Source organism: Leguminivora glycinivorella, chromosome 21 (genome assembly GCF_023078275.1).
Source record: "Leguminivora glycinivorella isolate SPB_JAAS2020 chromosome 21, LegGlyc_1.1, whole genome shotgun sequence".
Classification (NCBI taxonomy): Eukaryota; Metazoa; Arthropoda; class Insecta; order Lepidoptera; family Tortricidae; genus Leguminivora; species Leguminivora glycinivorella.
In genome coordinates this window covers 10,218,288-10,236,956 of record NC_062991.1, presented here as the reverse complement: position 1 = coordinate 10,236,956, position 18,669 = coordinate 10,218,288, and the positions used below count along the sequence as shown (strand labels likewise).

Below are 18,669 nucleotides of genomic sequence, written 5' to 3'. Positions count from 1 at the left end.
GAGCGGCAGCCATGACCACATGTCTGCCAGGAGTGCCAGGAGAATGCCAGCATCTTTATGAATATGCAAAAGTAACTGCCATCTACCTCAGTCTTAAAGACCAAAATAACTGAATCGCATTTTAATTATAGGTGAGAACATAGCGGATAATGGAGGTCTGAAGGCCTCATTCCATGCATACCTGGACTACAGTAGGACAGAGGCCAAAGTGAACTTGACTCTACCCGGCTTGAAGTATAACCATAGACAGTTGTTCTTCATCTCTTTTGCACAGGTTAGTATTTTGTTTATTATTTATTTAGTAGTCAGGCAGTTTTATAACTGTTATTTGACTAATCTTTCTTAAATTGATCAACAGTACCAACATTCAACCCTTGATAGGCCACATAAGTCATTTTGCTAGTTTCCACCTACATATATTTTTAATACATACATATATGGAATTAGCAAATTACAATTATGTTCGTTTTTTAAAGTATTACTTGCAATGTAACTGCAATACTACTGAATTGCTACATTATTATGTGTACAGCTTGAGACCAAAAACACTTTATTAAAAACTTCATACATTTACATTCTATGCAAGTGAACTACACATCACTTTCGTTAAAAATATTTTTTTTTTAGGTATGGTGTTCCTCAATGACCAAAGAATCTACTAAAATGCAAATAGAAAAAGATGACCATACTGTCGCAAAATACAGAGTGATAGGCCCAATATCTAACCTGAAGGAATTTTCCAAGGAGTTCGACTGTCCCATAGGCTCTAAAATGAATCCAAAACATAAATGTGAAGTATGGTAAAGTTGAATTGAATATTTTGCTGGTTTGGCGTGTTGAGAGCTTCAGTGCTGCTGCGTTCCTATATTTATTACGCCTGAAGTGTGTTGTTTATGCGAGTAACATTAAAGTAACGCTAAACAAAAAATTCAAAGGCTAATACAGTGTTAAACATTTCTAGCTCTTCAACTATTTTCAAGAACTGAGTAACTCACAATGACGTGATGTGAATTTGACACTGACAGTTGACAAGTAGTACAATTCAGAACAAAAGTGCTTTAAGCCTGTGCTACACCTTCCTTAAAATTATAACATTCTGAATAAGTATATAAAATCATTAATTTAGAAAAGTATAGTCACAGGAGTAGCCTAGTAAAGATTAATTTCAGTTTTCCTGTCTCTTGTCTAGATCATTTAGGATGATATAAAAAGGAAGATTAATTAACAGTGTTTTGATATAAAGTAGTAGAAAATAAATCTTTGTAAATGTCTCGTTTTACACAACAGTTATTTATGATTTTTTTGTGGTTCCATTTAATATAATTTCTACTATTTTATATCGCACTACAGCACGGCACTTAAACCTAGTGCTCTATGTACCTACTCATGTTCAGCTCACAGTCCTCCAAGACCAAAAATCGCCTTATCTGTAAAAAAAAATATTCAAAGAGAATGTCTTATGCTCTTGGAAGATTGGAGTCAGGACAGTATGAGTACATGCTAGGTTTTAAGAATTACATGCTTAAGCTCAATACACTCATATACTCTAAGTATAAGGGTGTTGAAAAAAAGATTTTGTAAAATAAAAAAGTACCAAATTGTCATATGCTAAATCTATTTAAAGTAAAATGCCTCAAATGCTTGTGAGAATGAAAGATTTTTTTATGAAAGGATATAGAATGTTTGGGCATTTTTGTATATCGTAGTATAATTATGAGCTTAGAGTAGTCGTGATGAGAACGGATTAACGGGTTACTGATCAAATAGAAAAACTGTATAAGTTAATGGTTAATGGAAAACACTATACGAAACTTATGTGTGCCATCCTATATGAATGTACATTTAGGATATACCTACGAATGGGCGTAGTGGGGATTTATGTTATTATTTTAACTATGGGATCTTACTTGACTTTATTATTGTAACTTTTCCTGTATTGGTTTTATCGCACGGTCATCACATAATTGCTTAGGTACCTTAACAAAAGACTTGTCACCCCAACTTGACTTAATTTTTTGTTATAAGATATCAATTATCAAAATGCCTTACAGGCCGGCAACAGACAGTCTTAAATTTCATAATATTAAGAAATCATAATCTTATGAAATTAGATCGAGTGCACGGATACCCATACAGTTTCGCAACTGTCCACACACAGTCTTATTTTTTAAGATTATAATTTTTTCAGATTGATCTGACAGATTGCGAATAATCTGAATTTTAAGAATGTGTGTGGCAAGGCAGTCGATCTTGTTTTATAAGATTATGATTTTTTAAGATGATGAAATTTAAGAATGTCTGTTGCGGGCCTAATTGATGTTGCGGTGAGAGGTCTTTTGCTAAATTCCCACTATAGATTTTTATTGTTTTACTTTACTTATGAAATTATCCGATTTTTACTTCGTTTGGGATGGGATGAAAATACGTAGTACTCTATTATATCGGCCAATAGAGACACATGTTAATGTGAGATGTCCGCAATGTATATGCCAATATTTTATTAGATACAATTGTATAAACAAATAAAAAATAACACAATAAACCTCACAATTGCTTACATTAATACAACGTTTTATTTTTGAGTAGGTATTTCTTTTTATTATGTGTATTTGTATATTTAGGTGTATGTGTGATGTTTTGATGTACTTAATTTTAAGCAAATATGTAATCGTATGGTACGTAGTACCCAGGATAGTTTTATAACTAACAATATGTAGGTCATTTTCAGTCAAACCTTGATAAGTGGGGTGGGATGTACCTTTAAAAAAAAGTTTTTGTTTGCTGAAGGTTATTTTAATTAAATTAACCTTAGGTTAATCTCTGGGCGAATGAGTTACATATATAACATAAATAACATAAACGTGGATTGGACTTCTCTGACAAACCGTTTATCGAGGTTTTACATGATATGAATCTTAAGTGTTAATTTAAAAATGCTGGACATTTTTACTGTTTTTAACAGTGCTGACTTATAGTACGGAATCATAAGAGCTACTTGCTTTATTAGATTTTATATTTTGTAGCATATTTAGGTGATGTACTTCGTGTCGAAATTTGAACTAAAATTATAAAGGTTTAGTTAACCCTTCCGATGGCTGATAGGCTGCACTGTTAAAAATAAACATAATTGATAGTAATTGTGAGTTAATTTTACATCTATGTTGTTAATATTTTTAAGGCAAAATATCTGCAAACTTGAAACGTTCGTTATCTATTTTAGATATTATCTGTTTGTAACTATTGTCATTGATAGAATTTATGGTATGGAGCATAGCACGAGACCTCCTTAATGAGTTTTCCAATCTGTTATAACTTGTTTAATTTTGTTCTGAAGTTGATATTTTGTCGGTTTGCAGTAGTGGTAGATGTCTTCCAAATGAATGTTAGCAAAGCTGTCTTCTGGCTGATACGCACCGTTAATCGTGATACACCTTTAATACCCAAAATCTATAATTTTACATCATTTAGTATCTGTTGTGTAAATGCATTTAACTAAATCTAATGAAAAATTGCTGAAATTGATTTTTTAAAAGTTCATATATTATGGGAGTTAAGAATAGGAAAAAATAGATCAAAGTTTGAATTTTTAATTGTTAACCAAAATTTCGTAGGACGCATAGTTTTTGAAATTTGAGCAAAAAACCAAAAAATGGGACCTTTTTCACCCCCCCCCCTCTTGAGCTCATGTTTGACTACCCCTAACAACATCCCGTAGTGAAACTTTCTGTTTTCGACCATTCCATCTAGAATCGTTCATTGACCAAGCTATTTGTAGCATATTTAGGTGATGTACTTCGTGTCGAAATTTGAACTAAAATTATAAAGGTTTAGTTAACCCTTCCGATGGCTGATAGGCTGCACTGTTAAAAATAAACATAATTGATAGTAATTGTGAGTTAATTTTACATCTATGTTGTTAATATTTTTAAGGAAAAATATCTGCAAACTTGAAACGTTCGTTATCTATTTTAGATATTACCTATCTGTTTGTAACCTACATTATTATGTAATTAATTAAGTACCTGACTGACTTTGGTTTTCGTCACATTTTCCACATTTTGTTATTAAGATATTTCTTGTACGGCGAGATATAAATTATTTTTAGGCAGCCATTAAAGAACAATTGACAAGAGTTCATTAACAATATGTATAAAATAGTTCCAGTAGTAAATAAGTACATTTGTAGGGAACATATATAATGGTGACAATAAACATTTTGTCTCTCGATGTTCCCCGTCCTTTGTGTAAAAGTCGTATCCATGTCTATATGCCATAAAATGTAATATTTTTACTTGTAAACTAGGCAACTCAAATGTAAACCATAATTGATAATCATTAATGAATAATGAGGTAAGAAACGGTCAAATGTTTGCATAGATGGCGCTATATTTATAAATTGTTTCTGTCTCAAATTTTGTCTTAAGAAAATTGGTTTAAACGATTGGCATACATGACAAATAATTAAAGAAAAACAGCAATCTGAGACAAATTTAGGAATAAAACTGTACTGGCGCCATCTGTTAAATTATCCGATCAGCCAATATCTTTGTTTTCTGTGCAGTATACAAGCGCAAGTAATAAACCTAGAATAATTTTGGGGGTTTCTTTATGTCTATCTCAAAATGGGTATTTTTAATCATTCTAGTTATGAACAATTCTGAACGTCAAAGTGCATTTGGTGTCTATTTCTTTATAATTACTCGTAGTTATTCAGCCTGGATTATCATAACATAATAAATATCAGCGTTAACATTTCCATATCATGCATAACAAATGTAAATAGACAAAGGAATATTTATTTACTTAAAATAACACAATATAATATTTACGACAGTTTCGACAGTATTAATCGGTTGCCAAAAAATGTAATTGCTCATGGCAAATAGTGAAACGCCTATTGGGGTTACTGCATATAGGTAAATTAAACGAAAATTATAGTCTGAGCTTAATGGATTTACAATTTGATGGAGAGATCGTTCAAATTATATTTCTTCAACAATCCATTGGGTTTAATTGAATGCAAGGTCTAAACATTTCTGGAATGCTTAGAAAACAGGCAATGCTCTTGTATTCTTCGTATTTTAATATGACATTTTTATATTATTGTAATTACAGCAGGTCAAACACTCTCGTCACTAGAAAAAGAAGCAAAAGTGAATTTTGGGTACATAAACATTACCACCTTTAGAAATTGAACCGACAAAGTAAAAAAAAAAAAAACTTTGTGTGTTTTTTTCTAGTGACGGAAGTGGCTAAACTGACTTTGTAAAACAATAATTTACTAAAATATACAAATATAAAATTGCTGAGATTCGTTTTCATTTATTTTTGATTTTTATTGTTTTCTGATTTAATGACAATCGTAAACATAAATTCGTATTTACAAATCTTTGTTTCATTTAAAAATTATATCCCGTAATTTGAATAGCAAAACTTTTTTTTTTAAATATTTTTTTTTACAAATCACCAATAGTATGCACTGCTGGAGCTGGAACCTTTAATTTTGTGAATTTCGGTTTTTGCGTTTTGCGGTAGGGTAGACTAGTCAGCAAAAGTAAGTGTTGTGGTAAATACTTTGCTTGCTTTTGCTGACTAGGGGTAGGGGGATATGGGGCAAGGGTAAATAATTGTAATAAAGTTGCTTACGCTATACTTGAACAGCCCCTTACGCCCTAGTTTCACAGTTAATACCACTTAAAAAAAACAATTCCTTAATATTACTTAGTTCAAAATGATATTTTGATGGCGATGATGCCATCATGGGCCATTATTGAATTACCCTTATTGTATGTATTTATTAATATGTCAAAAGTTAATAAGTTACACTTTTCAGAGATTATTGCAAAGGCATGAAAATATTAATCACCTATAGTGTGATTACAGTAAGTATATAACGTGGTTTCATTTGAAACAAACGGACACACTTAAATTCAGTATGATGGTATAGATAATTGCCAGTTAAACTCGATCAGCTGATATAGAGTACATAGACGGTCCACCAAATCGTAGTTCTAAAAAATGGCGTGAAATTAACTTATTTTTAAGGAATTAAACTTATTAAACCTTTGCCCCTATATTTTGAGTGTTATGACTCGTCGATGATTTCGCCAACGTCAATGTTTAGGAAACAATTGGCTGATGGTGAGTCCTACATTTTTCGAATTTGCCGCATTGTGCCAAGATATGGTTGACTGTCTATATTTTCCCACCACCGTGGCCGTTAATTTGTGCGGTTCTTGAGTCATACGTCTCGCTGCCAACGAGTAGGTATAATTATAGTATTAGAAACTCGTCTGCTTAACTTAGAAATTCTGGAAAGTCTGGAATTCGCTTTAAGCTAGGAGCATAATTATGCGGACGTCCGCGGTCGCGCGTCCGCGTCCGCGATCGATAAGTGTGCAGTTGTGCACACGCACAGTCTTAAAACATCCAGCGTGCCAGATGACGACAACTGTCCGTCCGCTCAAGGCCACGTCCACGACCTACGTCCGGTAGTTTGCACAGTTCGGTATATATTCATTGTCTAGATCCGCGTCCACGTAATATGTTCCTAGTTTTAGTCACTTTTCACTTTTGCACCCAAGTGTACTGACATATGTAGATTGCGTTCAAGTAGACTTCAACATCACTTTTTTTATAATCATTCTAAATAAATGTTTAATTAATTATAATAAGACATTTAAAGTTTTTTAAACATTTATTGAACATTAAAGTAAACTAACTTCAAATCGTGTTATCTTGAAATGCCTTATGAAATAACTGGGTGTCTACTAAAACTTATTTGTTGCGTGCGCTAGTTGGAACGCTCAACTCTCTGTTCCAAAATGGCCGATATAGAACAAAAACGCTATATTTGCACCGCATTGCTGCGCTTCTTGTGAACAAAAATTCAGATCGAAACCGGTGAAGTCGCCGCCACTGTCAAAATTTAAAACCTTATTTTGGTAAGTTATCTAAGATGCAAATACGAATATAATCTAAGTGCTGGCTTTAATACGGTATAGTTTGATGCTACCACGAAAGAGTAAAGTTGTAATAATGCTAGTACCGCTGCTAGGCTGACCATTTTTGACGCTCGAGGATTGCATTACAAAAGGTTGGTGGAATCTTAATGAACAGTGACTTGGAACACAAGTAATAACATTTTATGGATTTGGTAAGGAACACCCAAACATTTTTCGTTGACCGAGTAAGCATCTGGCTGTATAAGTAGTAAGCAAAATATTTTGGTCAGATAACTTAAAACAGTATCGGTTTATGATGATTAGATGCCCTAAACGCTTCTAAATCATTTTGTAGACCCAATCCTGGTCTAAAAAGATAGATTCGATTCATTTTACAGACGAATAGTGCTCAGTAGATGTCCTCCTAAGCAACTGTCTGCTTTCATTATCTATTTAACCTGTTGGAACCAAGGCATTTATATCAACTATATAAGATTAATACTAGTAATAATGTATGCAAATAAAAGAGTATCTCATGGTGCTCCCCCACTGGGCGATGGCGCGATGGTGCACTGTCCCTGTTTACTTATTATTATTATCTATTTATAAACAATGTTACAATTGTATTTGAATGTTACTAAATCTAATCCTTAAATCTAAAACTTAAACTAACGTGCAAACAATAGCAGACGTATTTCCTAAAGGCTTTACGTTGGCAAATTACTACAGTGGGTTGTAAACTCCGTTATAGAATAGAAGCACTCATTTAACAGCAGTGTTTTTAATTTATTTTTGAAGTTGCTAAGGCTAGTGATAGTTCTCCACTCACTGGGAAGCTTCTAGAGCTGCTCACTCTGATATTAGGCACAGTGGGTGACTATTTTAAGCTTAGGCTGCAATCTACAGGGTAGGTATTTCTTTCTTGTGCTTAGGCGTATCTCCCTCTCCTCGGGAGTCTTGTAGTCATTGAGATTTTTGACCAAGTCTGAAAGGAGCAGAAGGATGTGCAAAGATGGGACCGTCAGTATTTTTAAGGTAATAAAATATTCCTTATAAAACTCATTAACTCAGTTTGTGAAACATTTATAACAGCCAGTGTGGGTTCACCATTACGTTTCATTAAAGAGTCAGAATGGCATCTACATTACATGTTGACTTTGGCTCGTCGCACACAAGCCAAAGGTCCGGAACACCATTTTCTGTGATGGGTATCACCATCACTCAAAGAAATGCTAAGATTTGAACTGAAGGATTATTCAAGCATTGTCATAAACTATAAAATTAAATAAATAAATATTATAGGACACAACATTCTTACAAACATTGACTGTCCCATAGCTTAAGAAGGCTTGTGTTGTGGGTACTCAGACAACAATATAATTTATACAATAATTTGTATAATATATAAATACTTAAATACACAGGAACAAAAATACCTGTGCTCATCATGAATGCCCGTAGCGGGATTCATACACAGGACCCTGCGGTAGCAGGCAGGATTACTACTCGCTATGCCAGACCAGTCATCAAGTACTGACATAAATTCCATAACATTGTTTTATTTACTTATAGCCAACAAACTGCAAGACAGTTTGGCGAGAAACATAAGTGTGAATAATATAATGTACTTAAGCATTTGTTAAATAAAAACAAAATAAAAAAAGCGTTTTAAGAGCTAAATGTAATATTCACAGACAAGCCAAAATGGAGCAACAAATTGTTGTGAAAACGGAAATGCAGCCCAATGAAGAAATACTGCTGTTCTATGTAGACGGTAAGCTATAAACATTTATTTATTATTTATTTATCAAGGTTGGTCAACAACATATGACTTAAATAATAGGACAAAAAAATCATGAAATAGTAGTAATAGGAAATAGGGAACTTGACTGTAGTTAAAATAAAATATTTTATACCATGCACGAAATAAAGCATCAGATAAATATAAGATAAACATGGACAGTAGTATTGAATATAACCATATTATAATTTGTATGTCTGTTACAAATTCTCGGGACCATGGGGTCCCGGGCATTTAGAAGGCGTGCGTGGGGCCGAAGCCAACACGTAGAGGCCCCTTGTAAGTAGACAATTTACTCTAAAGGCCATGTGACACCAACCAACGATTATCCCGGTATGCACTATGGCAGTGCACCAAAGGACAATATTATTATTATTTGTAAAGCAGGCAGGCAGTTGTAGTAACTGATAAAGCCAACATCTTTCAATTACTTGCTTGTATTTTGTACCTTATGTTACAATTTTTTAAACAATAATTAGTCTAGCTTTATACTAATATCACTTCTTGCTAGAAGATTTTGTCATGTTGGCTAGACCACTAGCTAGTTTAGCTGGCATGTCACACATCAAGGATTTTAGTCTTATGGCCGCTGTACACATATGGCCAACGGTTCCACCAGCCCTTTGTGAAACCCCTTGGCCAAGATAAGAGCGCTGTTTACACATTGAACCAATCATGGCATTGGCTCTTCATGAAAGATGGACGTGGAATGGAAAAGTCTAGAAAATTTAGGTCATAGACGTTGTCAGAAAAATTTGATTAAAAAATAATAACCCCGTAGTAAAATTAAATTATTTGAAATATTAACAATTTTTTGAATATTCTGATGAGGGAAATACATTAAACATTTGCAAGGTTATTTTATTTCCTAAAATCTACACTATTATTGGCATAGATAAACTTATTATTTTCGTAAATATTTCACTACTGTCCTCTCTGACGGCTGACGACCAACTGAATGAAGCGCCAACGTGTAAACGCAGTTGGCCATTGGCGCCAAGATCCTTTGATGTGTGGACAAAAAACCGACACCAATCGGTTGGCCGGCAAGCGCAAGCGCCAACTGCCAACTTACGGCCAAGTAGCCCTCTACACGCTTGGCCAAGGGGGTTGGTGAAACCGTTGGCCATATGTGTACAGGGGCCATTAAGTGTGAAAATGAAAGCCTGTCTATCTGACTATATTTTTCTAAGAAGTGAATGTTTTTTAATTTTTAACCCCCCACGCAAAAACGACGGGGTGTTATAAGTTTGACGTGGCTGTTTGTTTGTCTGTGTGTGTCTGTCTGTAGAATCCTAGCTCCCAATAAAATGGATGAACCGATTTAGGTTTAGTTTTTTTTGAAAGCTGAATTAGCCGAGAGTGTTCTTAAGGTGCTGTTACACGGGCAACACAATTGCCAGAAATTCACATTCCATTGCCGCGTTTGCTCCATAGTTAGTTGGTGCGTATTGAACAAACGCGGCAATGGTACTTATGTGAATTGCTGGCAATTGTGTTGCCCGTATAAAAGCACCGTTAGCCATGTTTGGTGGAAATCGGTCCACTAAGTTGGAGGTTTTTTTTTTTAATTTAAAGTATGTGGTTATTTTGTTTATTGTCAGTTTGACATGTATGTAAACCAGTTATTTTTTTCTGTTTATAGAAGAAGACGGCACAACCGAACATGGAGTGGTGACAACTATTGAAAACATCGAGCAACAACAAGTAGCTCAGCTTCAAGAAGACAACACCTATCATCTGGTTGAGCAAACCAACATTCCCTATGAAGAGCCAATGGAAGAGAACCCAACTGAAGAGGACCACGTATGGTCCAAGGAAAAATGGTCGGACGATGAAACCAAACGACTTCTAGTATTCTATGTTGACAACAAAACCTCTTTCATAGGAGGAGCAACAACAAAGAAACATCTATGGACAGTAGCCTGTAAAACTATGCTCTCAAATAAAAATCATGCAGCATGTGAAATGAAGCTGCGAAATCTAAAAAGAAAGTATACTCAGTTACGGATCGAACAAGAGAAGGGATTCGATGTCATATGGCCGTATTTCCAACTGAGCCACCAAGCTTTTCACGATGACAGATTTGTTAACGCTGTTTTAGAGGAGGAAAGAGCCAAAATGGCGGCCAAACCTGTAGTACCGGTCATATCTAATGATGACGCTGGCATTGTGGTCGTCAAAAAGGTTAATTCGAAACATGCTGGAGACGGTAATGTTGAAGCAATGTTAAATTTATACTTGAAACACAAAAAGATTAGCACCCATAAAGTTAAACAAAGAAACTTGTGGCAAAACATAGCTTTACAGATAGGCACAGATGACGGTGATTACTGGCATAAACGCTTCCTGAATTTCAAGAGTAACTATATAAGGTTACTGGAGAAAAGAAACTTGGAAGGTCCAGATTCTATAAGCTGGCCTTACATGAAACTGTTCGATCAGATTTATGAAGGAGACGAAGAATTCCAGAAAAAACATGGACCGCAGAGACATCAGCCTCCAGTAAATATAGAACAATATCAAACGGTTCCGGCAGAATCTCTTGAACATCTCTGGAACCAAACAGAATTGACTGTTCTTGTTAAATACTACTTTGACTGCTACCAAGAGTTTCAAGATAAAACCATACCAAATAATTTCCTATGGAATGAGGTTGGGCGTCTGATAGACAAAAGTCCCGAGTCTTGCAAAACTAAATATGAGGAATTAAGGGCAGAGCATCTCGGGAAATATATTGAAGGGGGATATGAGACCCGCAATCGTACGCCACTTGCGATTTTATTCGACAATATAATCTGTAAAGACGTCCAGCTGGAAATAGCTACAAAGAGTCTTAGAGCTGCTGAAAATGACATGTGGAAAACTGAGGAGTTGGATGAATTGGTGCAGTTCTTCTATGACAATGTGGAAGTTTTCAAAGATTCAGTCTGTTACTTTGTGTGTTGGGCGGCTATCTCTAAGAAGCTTCGGAGGACTATAGCCGCTTGTAGGAAGCAGTGGAAAGAGTTAGCCAGACTGTACAAGAGTATTCTGGATGATAAAAGGGAGAATCCGGATATGCAGATTGACTGGCGATATATTGAGTTGTTTGACTGTATATTTGTTTATGGTATGGATACGCAGCTTCTTGATGGATATGAGAAGTTGCAGGTTCAAGAGGAATCTGATAAAGTCGGAGGTATGTTGGTTATTCAGGCCTATCAACTTTAATTCTGTAATATTCAGAAAACAATGTTTGTTGAAGGTTAAATTAAGTCACCTAGACTTTGAAAGAGAATATGACACTATAATTAGGGTGACTTTCCACCAGAGATGTGCTACGTAGATGTGTTTGTTATCAACCAATCAGATTAGTCGAACCCGTTCCCACCAATCAGCTAAGCGGTTCAACTTAGCTGATTGGTGTGGTGTGTATAAAACACAGTCATCCACTAGCGCATCTCTGGTGGAAAGGCACCCTTAGTGACAGTTTGAGCTTAGAGCCTTCTTAAAAGTTTATCGAACTTTTATATTTATAATTTCTAACTGTAGTAATTCTATTTTCTGTTCTTTTCTAAGTCTACTACTTTGTTTTCAGTAAAGAAAGTCGATATCAGATCGGACGACGAAAATGAATTCGACGAAATATCAGAGGAAGAATCTTACGACGAGCGAGGTTTCATGAAGCGCTCCAAACGCCGCCCTGGCGAGTCCAAGTCGTTCAAAATACTCGAATACTACCAAAAAAACAAGGACAAGTTCAACTCTCCTTTCCGCAAGAAGCTAGGGCTTTGGGAAGTCCTAGGAAAAGAAATAGGCATTTCAGCCACCCAGTGTGCACACAGATTCAGAAACCTAAAACAGGTCTACACGAAATATGTCCAAAGAGAAATCAATAAGCCCGACAAACCTATCATGTGGCCGTATTACGCGCATTGCAAAAAGGTCTTCGGATACAGAGCCATTAAATCCAAATTGCGAAATGGCAAGAAAGACACTGATGATGAAGAAGACTGGTCCGCTAAAGAAATAAAGCAGCTGATCGTTTATTTCTCTCAGAATTTTGATGACATCAACTCGAATTTGGAGGATAAAAGCAAATGGTCGGCTTTAGCAGCGGAAATCGGTAAATTGGAAGATGCATGCAGCGAAAAGTTGCTAGAACTGAGAAAGTCTTACAGGAAACTTAAGACGATGAAAACTAGGAATCCTGATGTTAAGATTAGTTGGAAGTATTTCAGCATGTTTGATGAAATTTATACTGCGAGGGAGGAGGGGGGTGAAGTTGTCCAGGAAATTGAAATAAATGGAGATGGATATGAAGAATTAAATCTTTCTGACGTTAAGATTGAAGCACAAGGTAATTTCTAATCTTATTTTTTGATAAATATTTCTGTTAATATCATTTTTTAATTTGCTGTTTTGCATCATTATCATAATCATTATGTCTTTCAGATTACATAGAAATAGAGGTTGATTGAAGACTAGATTTAAGAAAAATACCTAATTTGTTCTTTGATTCTATCATAATATAGATTTGGTTTCATTAGAGCTTTTTTCACTTAATTTTAAACCTTACAATATTGGTGAAGGTACTTGTATGAGCATTTTAATTATTATAATTTATAGTAGATTAGAGAATTAATTTAATTTTGTGAAAAGTGCTAAATATGATTCTAATAATGTTTTTAATTTTACAGATGACGACTTCCAATGTATAATTGTGATACCTGAAGGTCAGGATATAAATGACATGAGCAATGCCCAAATAATCATGCCAGAAAATGGCCAAATGCCGTCGTACATACAAGTCCAAGCAGAAAACCAACAAACAGTCAAGAAATGGACTAAAAAGACGAAAAAAACATTGCTGATACACTATATTAACTATTTGAGGATGAACAAAGGGAAAGAAATAAATGCAAGTGATATGTGGAAGGAAATATCAGCTAAATTGGACATGTCTCCACTATCTTGTAGAAAAATGTTTGCCAAATTGAAAGAAAATCACTTGCAACTAGCCAATGAAGTTGATCCCAACAAAAAGAAGACGCCCTATTACACGCTGCTTGAGAAAATAGTAGCTATGAAGCCCAAATTCACTAAAACAGGTCAAAAAAAGAGTTTAAAAGAACAAAAAGTTTATACAGATGTTGCTATTCCTGATGAGAAAGTTCAACAAGCATTAATTTACTATTTAGAGCATGTGGAAGAATTTGTAAGTCCCAAATTTGAAAATAAATATCTATGGACAGAACTGGCCAATCACATCTCAGAGCCTCTAAACAACATATTGAGTAAAATCAACTATTTGAAGCAGAATTTCGATAGTCAGACTGGAAAAGTAGCAGGAGAAGACACGCCATTTATTGACATTTTAAGGGAAATTGTATCAAAAGAATTTACTCTTACAAGCAACATTCAAAATGAGCCGAAGCCTGACCAAACAGAGACTAAAATAAACGAGGAAACATGGACTGATGCGGAAACTGAGCAACTACTTAGTTGGTATTTGGCCAATTTGGAGAAATTCAAAAACCCAAAATTCGTTCGTAGTTACCTTTGGATGGAGGCAGCGGATATACTAAAAAAGAGTGCTTTGGTATGCTCTAAAAAGATGACTCAAATCAGGACACAGTATAAAACTCTAATAAAAGAGAGTCCCGAAGAACTGAATAGCTGGAGGTTCTATGATTTGTGCCAGAAAATATACGGGACGGGGAAAAAGAATACTGAGAGTATGATGATTTTGGATACGACACAACACGTCTAGTTCATTGATACTTGACTTGTCAAGAAAAGTGTCAGGAACCTTGCGGGTAAAGTAAGGACGCTAAAAACGAAGAATTTCGTACATTGACCCGGCTATTCCTATCTCTATCGCACGAGTGTAAATATTATACTATCCCGCTCATTATGTTGAGGCCGGACGGGCGGGGGTTTAAGGCCTGACCATAAATATATGATTACAGTCAAGAGGGCGCTGTTATTATGATGTATGGAGTGACAGTTTACTAATATATGAAGTAAATACTTTAATGAAATTAACCACTCAATTGCTTTAAAATTTTCAATGGACTCTATTGTCAAGTAAAATAAAGGTGACAGCTGGTAACTAGAGCTACCAAAAACAACATGGCGCGTAGTCATATATGTCTGGTCTTTAATGATACTGTGCAAAGAGGACAGCTATATAATACGTGTGAGACAAAGATAGGGTCAATGTCCTTTATTCTTCGTGATTTGCGATCTTTAGTCGTGTTTTGTCAATCTACGTTAGAAAGCATGCTTCTTCGCGCGACTTTGTTCGTTTTGCACTAGAACTGAGTAAGTGAAGTGTTCATATCAAATCGATGAAAGAGATTTGGTTATTTGCGTTTTTTGTAACGCTAAGATGCTGACTATTAATATAGAATCATGGGCTTTTAATTTTAAAGTAATTTCCATTTTATGTTGTATAAGTACACGTTATTATACAGTTTTAGGTTATACATGAAGTAAATAAATTTAACTAGCTATATAAACCATATATTTTATTTATTACATATAAAGTAGAATACAGTCATTTAGACGTAGTGCATAATAGCTTTCCATCGTATGACTGACGCGTTCTTGTATAAATATTAGACTGACTGGCATAGCATGACACACATTAGTACGATTCCATAAAAATACGAAGAAAAAACATGTCATACATAGATGTCGTAACGAATCTGAATTTGTAAAAAGATAAATCAAAAGATAAAATATCCACCATCTAATATTTTATATTCGTTGTCTGGTTTTAAAGATATTCAGACATAACTTTTCTCATACAAATGTATCAAGTAGGGTGACTACACTATGTCGGCTCCTGATTTTCCCCACCTTCCCATTGTCATATTGAGATTGGGGAGTTTCGTTCGTTCAATTTTGATAATATTAAACTAATACCATATTAATTATCCATCTGCAAACTGTTTTTAGGTTATGTTCTTGGCCTAGTGATGATGTGTATTTTGTAATTTTTATCGACGTCAGGATAATAACCATATCGACATGCATGCATTAAAAAGGACATGAATGATAATTGGTAAGAAACAAAGAATATAATACTTCACTAGTAAGAAACCAGAACCTGGTAATCTAATCGCGCTAACAGATGAGCGTACCGGATTTGTAAGTGGGAGCGAGAAATAGTTATTCTTTTCTCGCTCTCACTTACAAATCCGGTGAACTATTATCAAAATTGAACGAAACTCCCCAATCTCAATATGACAATGGGAAGGTGGGGAAAATCAGGAGCCGACATAGTGTGATCACCCTACTTGATACATTTGTATGAGAAAAGTTATGTCTGAATATCTTTAAAACCAGACAACGAATATAAAATATTAGATGGTGGATATTTAGTAAAAATTTTTACTAAATGTTGAAGTACTTTCGAGTGTCTTAGGTGCTACAAATCGTAAGATATTTACATTTTTAACTTTCTCAAAACGTGTGGACTGAGTGAGCACTTACAAAAATTTATTATAAAAAAACCTGACACGTTAGTGGTTCGTTTTGTATTTTACAAATTCCCATTTCACTTTTACTAAACTATACACATATAATAGCGGTCTAAATCTTATGTTTTTCATCAAAATTCGGCTTTTCAAAAGTGTGTGGATTGAGTGAGCATAAGAAACTATTTGTAAAAAATTTAATACGTCACTAGGTGATCTAATATTTATAGAGGTAGGTTGGCCTATTTTTTACTAAAACATCTGTACAGTAATTATCAAAAAATAAGTTTGATTATTCATCAAAAAAGTATATGTGAAGCTCTCAATAAGAGGTACCACATTGTCCCGTAACATAAAGACGAAATTAGATCGTAATTTTATACTACTAACCTGTTACAGGGTTCTTATAATCAAGCTTATGATGAGACACTGAAAGGTTAGAGGGTAGATGTCGCTACTTCAACTGTTGTATGTAGGTAAGTATAATACGTATGTGTTGGCAAGCGTTGTAGGTAAATACTTGTATGTGATGCCAACCAGAAAAAGTCCAGAAAATGTACGTGATGTTGCGGTCAGTTGTGACGCCATCTAGTAACGTATAACGGCAGTTTGCCTCATAATTAGGTACAGTCAACGTCAAAAGTAAGTGACCAAAATCAACGTTTCAAAACATCTTCTAGTATGACGTGCCAGATGTAACAAGTTATACCAACGTGACAGTTTAAAATAAAATGATGTTTTAACCCTTTACCGCATATGGTTCCAAATTTGGAACGTAATGCTATTTTCCTCGTAAATCAATTAAAACTTCATTTATTTTGCTCAACTTGTAATAGGTAGAAAGTATGCATACTACGGAACGTTTTCTGTACTCGTTATAACTTCTATCTAGTCTGTGGTCCATGAAACATTTTCATTTCTACCAACGTTTGGCAACTTTTAGTTGCAAGTGCGATCTACAATTTTGATATACGATTTTCCTGATTGTATTCAGTGTAATAAATATATTTTTCCCCTCACTAGCTCGGAAACACGTGTTTTGTCCTTTAATACCAGCGGGTAAAAACGCATTTTATCCACTAGTGGGTAAAGTAATTTGACCTTGAATAAAGTCAAACTAACTGCTTTAAAATTGATAAAAGTAGGTGAATCTAGTAATAAAGATGATTTACCACCTGTGGAACTACTGGAAGCAGTGATAAACGCATTTTTCGCGTTGTAGTTTCCTCGCTATAGTGAGGGGAAAAGTTTTGTGTTACACTCGGGTGCAAATGTATTTTACTTCTCATGTGTTAAAAAAATTCGCAAGTTCAGGATTCTATTTCGAACCACTCGCTTCGCTCGTGGTTCAACTATAGAATCCTTTCACTTGCTCGTTTTTCAATTTCACACTCGGCGTTAAAATACAACTTTGCCCCCTTGTTATAACAAATAACTATAACAGTTTGAATGGCATGTCACTTATTTTTCTAGAATCAAAATAATTGTGATCACTTACTTATGACACTTTATGTATACATTTACTTCTAATAAACTATAATAGTCAGTAACATTTGCCTTAAATTATTTTAATTGTTTCGGGACCCTATTTCATCAGTTTCTTTTGCTGTTGACTGTACGTACTGGTCCCACCAAAAGCCAGTTAGCTATTATATGAGCTATAGGCGATGGAAACGAATAAAAGATGGTCGCTCCCATGTAAATAAAAGAGACGCGATGAATCGTTAGCTCTCTTTTATTTATAGGGGCGAGTTACTCGCTTTTGGACCTTTTGGTGGGACCAGTGCCTTAGACGGGGACTGTGGGACTATGTGTTTAAGAGCTATAGTCATCTGGCATTTCTCAGAGCGTTTCAACTTTTTTGATTTCGGTGGCAGCATTATTACCGGAACTCCGTAAGCATAGCATGAGTTTTCTTTGTTTCTAGTGGATAAATTTCATGCGTTTTTACCCAGCTGGTATTAAAGTAAAAACACGTGTTTTAAGTTTGAACTGCAGATTCTGAGAAATGCCCATCTGTGTTTGGATGTTATATGGATATGCGAAAAGAGTTTACGATCCCACTGCTACGCGATTACATCGACACGAGTAACGAATTTCAATTTACCACGTGTATCGTACGACGTTTTTCAGTACAGATGGCTCTCAGAAGTTTGTACGAGTATCTGACAAGAAATGAATTTGCGCGCTGGTGCGGGCAGCAGAGGGCCGTCATGTACCTACTGAAAAACGTAACCGACGACTATCTTCATACGACAATGTAGTAGGCAGAAAATCCGTAATTCGTGTCGATTTAAAAGCCACTCGTTTCGAACTTCCTCTTTTCCGCACTTGTATCGTAATGTACTAATTCGATAGCGTAATCGCCACGGAAAATTTATGTAATTTTTGGTTCCAGTAGGTACTTAAGTAAGCGCTTGGGGGCGCTGCTCTTTGTCTATACAAGATAATTTTC

At 35.0% G+C, this 18,669-nt stretch overlaps 2 protein-coding genes across 3 annotated transcripts in view; both read left to right on the top strand.

Annotated features, from left to right (window-relative positions):
- The window catches only part of LOC125237327 (endothelin-converting enzyme homolog), a 47,108-nt gene extending 44,995 nt beyond the window's left edge, over positions 1-2,113 (top strand). Inside the window, exons 14-15 of the mRNA XM_048144319.1 lie at positions 132-274; positions 628-2,113. Coding sequence (XP_048000276.1) covers positions 132-274; positions 628-804 — 320 coding nt within the window. The 3' untranslated portion in view covers positions 805-2,113. The remainder of the gene's footprint in view (positions 1-131; positions 275-627) is intronic.
- Positions 2,114-6,835: 4,722 nt separating this feature from the next.
- LOC125237503 lies at positions 6,836-15,234 on the top strand. 2 transcript variants are annotated; one of them, XM_048144623.1, is made up of 5 exons: positions 6,836-6,944; positions 8,639-8,718; positions 10,391-11,926; positions 12,326-13,087; positions 13,428-15,234. In XM_048144623.1, the coding sequence occupies exons 2-5, from the start codon at positions 8,649-8,651 to the stop codon at positions 14,498-14,500; spliced, it is 3,441 nt and encodes a 1,146-aa protein (XP_048000580.1). In that variant the 5' UTR covers positions 6,836-6,944; positions 8,639-8,648; the 3' UTR covers positions 14,501-15,234. The 2 variants fall into 2 exon arrangements, with proteins under 2 accessions (XP_048000580.1, XP_048000581.1); XM_048144624.1 differs by lacking the exon at positions 6,836-6,944 and adding an exon at positions 6,961-7,096.
- The last annotated feature ends 3,435 nt before the right edge of the window (positions 15,235-18,669 follow it).